Here is a 9,672-nt window from a genome sequence, read left to right on the forward strand (position 1 = left end):
AAGCATAGAGGCCTGGTGCATGGTTGGGGGCCAGCTGGTTTGCCCTGAAGGGTGTCCCGGATCAGGTGGGGGTCCTGCTGGGGTGCCTGGCCAGCCTGGGTGAGGGGCTGATGGCTGTTTGCAGGTTGGTCACACCCCCTTCAGGGTGGCATCCTCACTGGAGCAAATAATAAAACAATTATTCATTAATCCTAGGGAAGGAAAAAACAGAAAAACTCAAAAAAGAAGAGAAAGAGGAAGGGAAGGAAAAAAGAGGGAGAGGAGGAGAGAAATTGGCCCACTTTAATTTAAATAACTTCTTTACACTTTTACCTTTTAGCATCAAAAGATACATAAAATCCCAAATTATAAGAATATATATTTTAAAATATATTTTTATTGATTTCAGAGAGGAAGGGAGATGGAGAGAGAGAGAGAGAAACATAAATGATGATAGAGAATCATTGATCGGCTGCCTCCTGCACGTCCCACACTGGGAATTGAGCCCACAACCCAGGTATGTGTCCTTGGCAGGAATCAAACCTGGGATCCTTGAGTCCACAGGCCAATGCCCTATCTATTGAGCCAAACCGGCTAGGGCAAAAAATTATAAGAACATTATGCAAAGTTGTATGTTAAAAATTGAAGAAACCATTATGAAATAGGTCTATAAAGTACTCAAATTCAATTTTGAAGCAATAAAAAGAACTTATGAAAATTATAAAAATATTCAGAAATTAGTTGCAGACAAAATCTGTTTATAGGTGAATTCTTTAAAATTCTTGAGGAACAGAGAATATCCATGCATTATGTACTAATCTGGAATACTTAAAAAGATGAAAAGGTATTCAATTCATTTTATAAGCACCTGTAGCCTAGGAACAAAACTAAAAACAAACACCAAAAAACAAAACCCTCTGTACCAGAGGTTGCAAAGTAGCAACTTATAAATTATATCAAGCAAGATATGTTTTCTCTCTCCACACAATGTTTTTAAAAGTTCTGTGTTAGTTACTAACATTTAAATGTTAAAACATTTTATTAAGAGCCCCTATTTTGAGAGTCTCTTAAAAAGTCAAAGGCCCCAACAGCACTGGCCTTGAAAGGTAGTAATCAGCAGGTGGGCAGCAGCTGCCCCATTTGGACTAGGACAGCTGTCTGTAGATAGCAGGCCCACCATGACCTGCTGTGGCCTTCACACCAGCTAGTGGGCATTTGCCATTTATAATCATGCTTATGCTCTTGCTATGATTCTTACAGTAAGTTCAATGTGAAACTTTTAAAACTCTCTTAACCCATCTCTCAATCTTGTAGAAGAAAGACCAAGAGGAATGTGTGTTTCAAGAAAAATAGTAGGGAACATATTTATTTTTTGAAGAATGGAATGGTATAGTGAATCAGCTTGTACCACATGGCTACTGACCAGCTTAATTGTGGTGCACTGCTTAAGATATAGTGTCTTTTTCTATGTGTAGAAAGAAATTGACTTTTTTCCTATCATCTGTTAAGAATAACCCAGCATCAGTGCATCAGATATGATGATTCAAGTGCTATCTTTCTGACGACATTATATTCCTTATAAACACTCTCAATACTTTTGTTTCTATACGGGATTGATTTACTCATTCCTAGAGATTTTTATGTTAGAACATGAAAAATAATTCTAAAGCACTATGAAAAAAATATGAATAAAGAGAATTTTTAAAAATTGCAATGTTAATAATGAAGGTTTACACCCAACTCAGAAAGTAGGCTGTTTTTTGGTGAGCAAATTTGGTAATAAATACTAAGTCTTAAAAGTTGGGAATTAAATTCCAAATTTAATTCTCAGGAAATCAAGAATGTTCATAAAACCATAAAGATTGCTGTTTATAAAACCAAAATAACCTACATAACCAACATTAAGGATTAGTTTTATAAATTACTAGTGACCTGGTGCACGGATTCATGCACATTGAAAGGAAATTAATTAGAAGAAATATTTTGCCCTAACCGGTTTGGCTCAGTGGATAGAGCATCGGCCTGCGGACTCAAGGGTCCCGGGTTCGATTCCGGTCAAGGGCATGTACCTTGGTTGCGGGCACATCCCCAGTGGGGAGTGTGCAGGAGGCAGCTGATCGATGTTTCTCTCTCATTGATGTTTCTAACTCTCTATCCCTCTCCCTTCCTCTCTGTAAAAAAATCAATAAAATATATATAAAAAAAAAAGAAGAAGAAATATTTTAACATTGCTATTTGCCCTTTCTCTATAATAGAAGTGTCAACCAAATTCACAATCGACAATGACAGATTGAAACACACGTGTGATTGGCACCAGCAAGAGCTTTATATGTATGGTGCATGCGCAAGTCAACTTAGCCTTTTATATATATAGAATAAACTTGCTTAATTAGACTGGCTTTCTAATTTAGTTAAACTTTTTCCAGCCCAGTGAAGCACCCCAACTTCTCATTTCAGGTAACTGTCAGCAACACAGCAGTAAATATCAACATGAAGCAGATTATTATTGTAGATCACGCAGGGAGAACAAAGGGTAAAATATTTAACTGCAGCAGTGTTTCACTATATTCTGCGCAGTGAGAAAACCTGAAGTCATTTTCAAGTTCTATCATTTCTTACTTCTTTTCAGCCGGGTCAAGTTTCTAAACTTTCTAAATCTCTGTTTTCCGGTTAATGAAAAGAAAATAGGATTCTACCAAGTCTCCTATCTACCTACTCCAGGACTTCTGTGAGGATCAAATGAGATGAGGCATGGGAAAATGCTTCACAAACATTTGGTTAAAGTGTAAAATTTTGCACCTGGCTGTAAAGCAAGTCGTGTTCCTGGGCTGAAGAAACTACAAGGAGGCTAGTCATTAGGGAGAGGAAGCCAGGCGTTGCTACGGGATGTCATTACCCGGCACACACAGCGACTGTTTCCAGGCTGGGCTGTGGACCACATTTTGTGCCATGGGGTCTTGGCAGCGTTTGCTGAGATTTGGTGGGGTGTTGCTCTGGGGTGGTGGCAGGGCCTGTGTCCCACTTTGGGGGAAGCCGAGTGTTGGTTTGTCGGCACCAGGTCCGCGGAGCCGTTTATTTTTAAATGGACAGTGCGTGTCATAGCTACTGGTTGGATGGTCGGATGGGCACTTAGGCTTTTATACATATAGATGGTATATTAATGCAATGAGATGCATTATTAAAATTGCAGTTGTGGAACCTGGGAGCTTGGTTAAAATAGAGGGATTGATTATATCAATTTATCTATGTGTCTTTCCATAAGACAGTAAAGGGATTTAAGAAGATATAAATGGAAGAGAGATTGTGAGTTTAAAATTTTAACAAATTTTGGAAGCTGGAAAGCAAAGAGGTAATTGTTTTAAGGCAGATGAAGTTTGAGATAACCAAAGAGACAGCAAAGTGGTTTGTCTCAGAATCCCAGAATGGTTGGGGGCTTGGAAGCACCAATCATACAGAAAGCAAGGGTGAGGCATAGAAGTGAAAGCAGGAAAGCCTGGTATAGAGTTATTAAACCCCCAAGACCCCTTCCCCTAACTCAGACAGGTGGCCACCAGCACATTCTTCCACTCAGAGATGGAGGTTTGCACCACAGAATTATGGGACTTGGTTACAAAGAGGGCATGGTGCTAAAAACAAGAGGAATAAAGGAAAGTCTGCATATTAAAGAGGAAGGACCCTGAAGTTCCCTGCTCTCAGAAGACCAGACACCAGATATGTTCTTTCAAACAAGAGATCAGAAATTCCTTCTGGAAAAACGAAATACTCCTAAGATGAGACCTCCAGATACTAAAATGAGGAAGGCAATGGATGTAAGAGTAGAGAAAGAACATGGGTTACGGAGGCACACTGCCCTTGTTTCAACCTTAGCACCATCACTTACATACCAGCATTAGGACTTGAAACAAAGTAGTTAACCTCTTTGGAAACCTCTTAAGTTTCCTCATCTGAAAATGCAGATAATAGTGCTTACCTCTTGGTTCTATTGTGAGAATAAAATGTTTTAATGCACATCAAGTTCAATCATTCCCTCCTCAATCTCTGTAAGAGGATTAGACATCCCCACCCATTGCCATTGCCATTGCCCCAACACTGTAACTCTCAGTAGTGGAGTAGGTTTCCCAACCCTACTGTCAAGCCTGCCCTCTTGTCTAGCTTTGGACAACTGAATGTGACTACATTCAAGTACACCAGAGCTAAAATCTCTGCATGTTCTGTAAACTCTCTTCCTCTTCGAAACCTCACCATGGGAATTGCATGTCCCAATTAGCTACTCTTTTAGCCTGGGTCATAGAATGAGACCTACAGCCACCTTCAGCTGCCCACAGGAAACAAAAGTGAGAAAAACTGTTTAATGTAGAAAACCACTGAGATTTGGGGCTCATATGCTACTGTCACTACTCTAAAGAGACAACTCTATATTTTTAAGTTCTCAAAGGCCTATATTTTAGAAATACCTGGAAAGTAAATCTTTAATAACATTTTGATTCCTAATAATGTATTCGACTTCTATTCAAGCAATTGAAAATTGTATCATTTGTGATAGCTAAATGTCAGGGCTCTATGACCAGTTAATGAAGGAAGATAACTTACATTAATTGATCACCTATAACATACCACACACAATATTTCATTTAGTCCTCATAACAATGCTATAGAATAAATTATACTTAAAATAATTACCTGTAAGTGTTATCACCCTCCTAATTAAAAGAGACAAATAAGACTCATGAAATATGTGACTTGCCCACTCTAGAACTATTAACACTGTGAGCCTTTGATTCAGGTGGGTCTGTCTCCAAACCCGTTCATTTCCCACCACCACCTTGTTACCATTATATATTCAGGTCTTATTCTTTATAATCCAGCCCCTAACCTCCAAGAACCTCCTAGCTCAATACCTGACATATTATAAATGTTAAAAAAAAATATTGAATTGCAAAGAAAATTTAAAAAATAACTTTCATCATATAGCATACACTAAAATAGTTAAAATAGAAAAATTTTCAAACTATAGACAAATTAAAAGAAAATAATCCTACATAATGAGAGGAATATGCTAATTAGCTGTTATGCCCTGAGGTGTAACGACCAAGCGCATCACAACCAGATCACGGATCAGCAGGAGTGTGGGCCAGCAAGGTGCAAGCTGGCTGCGGAGAGCTACAGGAGGGGGCAGGGCAGCAAGCTACGGGGCGGGGGAGAAGTAAGGGAGAAGCTACAGGAGGGCGGGGTAGCGGGCGGAGAGCTACAGGAGGGCAGCAGCGACCTACTGGCGCACAGATTTGTGTGCAGGGCTACTAGTATTAAATATTTGTCATATATCTAAACAAAGATGGAATTTATAAACTTAGAAGCAGCTGAAGAAATTACAGTAATAGACCAATAGATTTAAATAGATAAATAAATGAAACTTCTATATGTCAAATAACCTTCTCCCTAATAGAACCAAAATTAAACAGTAAACTACATGCCTCAAAAGAAGACTGCAGCAAATGACAGTTAATATTCTGATTATATAAAGCAGACAAAGAAGATGAAATTTATATTTACACACAAGAAAATGGAAAATTAAATAAAATTAATCCTTTAATAATCAAACTATCAGGTAAAAATCTATCTTTTTTTCAACTATTCAATGGGAAATTTTCTTTAAATGCTAAAACTCAGAGCTAGCAAGGTCTAATGTATATTCTTAGGTATTGTTGATAGGAGTGTTAGTTAATTGAATATTTTTGGAAAGTAAATGAAGGTCAAAATAGTCTTAAGCTATTTGAACTCTTTGACCTAAAAATTTTACATGGGAATCTATTCTAAGGAATAATCCAAATATGATAAAAGCCAAGGTTCAAAAGTGGACATCCTTGTTCTGAGGGAAGGGGAAACCCAATTTAGGTGCCAATAATAGAAAAACAAAATCATCTATTGTGCCTTATCTTTCCTAGGATATTAATAATCTATTTAAAATTGATTTTAAGACTATGCAAAAATATGAAGAAAAATCAGTATAATATTAAATGCAGAAAATAAAATTCAGAATTGTACATACAAATTAAATTAGAAATATTCTAAAATATAACACTGCTTGCCTTTTAGTATTTTCTGAGTTTTCTTATATGAATGCTTACTATTTTAATAATGAAAATAAAAAACTTACATACATTTTACTTAATAGTGCTTGACACAGAGCAAACATTCGAATACCTGTCAATCACTGCTTACGTATTAACAGATATACCGGGAAGAAATTATTCTCTTTTGCTAGGAAACTGATACATATCGTTAGAGTCATCAATAAAAATGTAGTTAATTTTCCTTACTCAGTAATATAAGCTGAGAAAATATTTAAATTCATAAAAATATTCTTTCAGTGCCAAGGGACTATTTCCTAAATTCCAAGTCTAAAATTACTCCTAAAATGAATAAGAAAAATATAAAAGTATTACCTTGTTGATATCATCTGCTGCAAATCCACTTTGTTGTAAGAGTGCTCTTATTGCTTCTATACATTTATTAAAAAGTGGAGAACAGAGAAGTTCAAATCTTGCTCTGTACACACAAAGAAGAGAAAGAAAAAAGGCTTATACAATTAAACAAGACATCTTCTACCTTTTAAAAAAATTTTATTTTCATGGAAATGTGATTAATTGCATAAATTTATAAAAATCTGTTAAACTGGTTTTATTACCAAGGCTTTGACTAGAATGTCATTTTTTTTTGTTTTTAAATATATTTTTTAGTGTTCATAGTATTATAGATTATTTCCCTCCCTCCCTCCTCCCCCCCTTCTCTCAGCCTTACCCACCCACCCAGGTCTAAACTACCCTATTTATAGGACATCTTTTTCTTATGAAGAGTAATGCCAAAACCTAATGTGACAGTTCTCTTAAGAATAGGTTTATGATCAGAACAGGATTATTTAGCACCTAGCAATGCAATACCATTGGGGGGGGGGGCGTCTAAATTATTCATCTACCAATGTATAAAGACATGTTAAGATCAAATTCAGGTTGGAGATTCTTACCCAATGCCCTACTTACACGTTGTCCATAACCTGAAAATGAAATGTATGACAGTTCCAACAGTAAATCTATTGATCCAAATCAAACCATCATTTGGAAGTGTTTATTTTTTTTTTGAGTTAAAGTTTTAAAAATTATTTCGCACTATTTTTCTTTATAATCTCAGACTATATTGTACCTAAATTTAGCTCTTTGGCACCATCTGGGAAACATGAATGCTAGCATAGAATTAAAAAATATATATTTTTATTGATTTCAGAGAGGAAGGGAGAGGGAGAGAGAGACAGAAACATCAATGAGTGAGAATCATCGATTGGCTGCCCCTCCAACACCCTCCACTGCGGATAGAGCTAGAAACTTGGGTATATGCCCTGATGGGAATCTAACTGTGACCACCTGGTTAATAGGTCAATGCTCAACCACTGAGACACACCAGCCGGGCACTAGCACAGAATTTTAAAAACAATCTACATTCAGGAAAAATATACTCCCTAATTTTATACTGAACTTCTTAGATGCAGACGACTGATTTTTAAATTTATTTGTGCTATTTCTAGATATTAAAATATTCCTTATGGTTGCGATCTTAGTGATAAGGCAAAATTTCCTTAACAAAAAATTACAAATTCTATTTCATTCTTAATAACTGATATTAATAAGCCAATATATACTTATATACTGAGTACTTGTACAAACTTAGCACTAAGTTAGGAATTCTGGAAATAGAAAAAATATAGACACTCTACCCACCTTTCTATTTTTTGGACTGTAGCTTGAAATCTCACTTAAAAGATCTAGCGTAGTGCTGTCTAATAGAATTTTCTGTGAACACTAGCCACATGTGAGTACAGTAAAACCTCAATACAACAAACTAATTCAGGTGAGGGAGTGTTTGTTAAAGCCCAAAGTCCGTTATATAATAAAGTAGGTTTTCTGAATGTATATGTTAAAAAATTGACATTATTAGTTAATCTATTTTTACTTATGTAGACATGTTTGTGTAGTTAAAATTAAGTATGTATGAATATTTTAATTTCATAGAAAAGTTTCTATATATATTACAGTAATTTTAAATTTATACAGAACAGAATCTAGTAAATGCGTACATTCACCAGTCACCACGAGTAAACAAATGCATACAGCTGGGGATGGCTTAGCGAGTGTCTAAACATCAGTCCAAACACATTAAGACTGCTGCAGAAAGTCACGCCAGTGACAACAGAACCATTTACCAAGTGGGCGATGCTTGTGATCATGTGCTAATCATCCGATGAACCCTGTTTATGAGCAGTGACTCCTGGATTTAAATATGTAATAGTTGTAGATATGTAATATTTATGTATGTCTTCGAAATTACTAGTGTTTTTTCCCAACATATGGCCTAATTGCGAAAATTTGGTAAAAATAACTGTGAGTCAATAACAAAAAAGGATAACCTGTTTATTTAATTACTAGAGGCCCGGTGCACAAAATTCATGCAGGGAGGGGGGGTTCCCTCAGCCCAGCCTGCACCCACTCCAATCGGGGACCCCTCAAGGGATGTCTGACCACCAGTTGGATGCCCCTCTCAATCTGGGACTGCTGGCTCCTAACCACTTACCTGCCTGCCTGCCTGATTGCCCCTAACCCCTCTGCCTGCCTGCCTGATTGCCCCTAACCCAGGGGTGGGCAAACTTTTTGACTGGAGGGCCACAATGGGTTCTTAAACTGGACCGGAGGGCTGGAACAAAAGCATGGATGGAGTGTTTGTGTGAACTAATATAAATTCAAAATAAACATCATTACATAAAAGGGTACGGTCTTTTTTTTTTTAGTTTTATTCATTTCAAACGGGCCGCATCCGGCCCGCGGGCCGTAGTTTGCCCACGGCTGCCCTAACCTCTCTGCCTGCTCGGCCCTAACTACCTCTGCCTGCCTGCCTGATTGCCATAACTGCCCTCCTCTGCTGGCCTGATCTTGCCACCAACTGCCCTCCCCTGCCGTCCTGATCTCGCCCCCAACTGCCCTCCCCTGCCGGCCTGATCTTGCACCTAACTGCTCTCCCCTGCTGGCCTGATCACCACTAACTGCCTCTGCCTGCCTGATGGCCCCTAAATGCCCTCCCCTGCCAGTGTGATCTTGCCCCTATCTGCCCTCCCCTGCTGGCCTGATCTCACCCCCAACTGCCCTCCTCTGCCAGCCAATTTGGTTCTGACTGGTTGGTTTCTATGCCAGTCAGCGTCTCTGGGCCTATCAACAGGGCCTGATCAGAAAGGCGGGGCTGATCAGCAGCCCCAGTGGAGGCCTGGAGAGAAATGGAGGCGCGGCTGTTGGCCAGGCCGGGAGAGAAAGAGAGGCAAGTTCTGATCAACAGCTGCCACAGAGGCTATGGATCAGATCCTGCCTCTCTGCAGGCCTCTCTCCGGGCCTGATCCGCAGTGCCCTAGGCAGTCAGTACTGGGTCGGGTGCCTGCAGCAGCCCCAGTCAGTGCTGGGTTGCAATGGCAACCCAGCACTGACTGATGGTCTGGTCGAGCCTCGGTCGTTATGACCCTGGCTCTTAATTATATAGACTAGAGGCCTGGTGCACAAAAATTTGTGCACTGGGGGAAGAGGGGGGCAGCCCTCAGCCCGGCCTGTGCCCTCTCGCAGTCTGGGACCCCTCAGGGGATGACCACCTGCTGGCTTAGGCCCA

The 9,672-nt window shown here is 38.9% G+C and overlaps 1 protein-coding gene across 2 annotated transcripts in view; it reads right to left on the reverse strand.

Annotated features, from left to right (window-relative positions):
- HSPA14 (heat shock 70kDa protein 14) overlaps positions 1–9,672 on the reverse strand; it is a 51,357-nt gene that overhangs the window by 11,445 nt on the left and 30,240 nt on the right. For both annotated transcript variants that reach the window (XR_001364531.1, XM_005878882.2), the window contains exon 10: positions 6,423–6,525. Coding sequence is in view for 1 of the 2 variants with exons in the window: in XM_005878882.2 (XP_005878944.1) it covers positions 6,423–6,525 (103 nt within the window). In the remaining variant the exon portion in view is untranslated. The remainder of the gene's footprint in view (positions 1–6,422; positions 6,526–9,672) is intronic.

Source organism: Myotis brandtii, unplaced genomic scaffold (genome assembly GCF_000412655.1).
Source record: "Myotis brandtii unplaced genomic scaffold, ASM41265v1 scaffold576, whole genome shotgun sequence".
Taxonomy (NCBI): domain Eukaryota; kingdom Metazoa; phylum Chordata; class Mammalia; order Chiroptera; family Vespertilionidae; genus Myotis; species Myotis brandtii.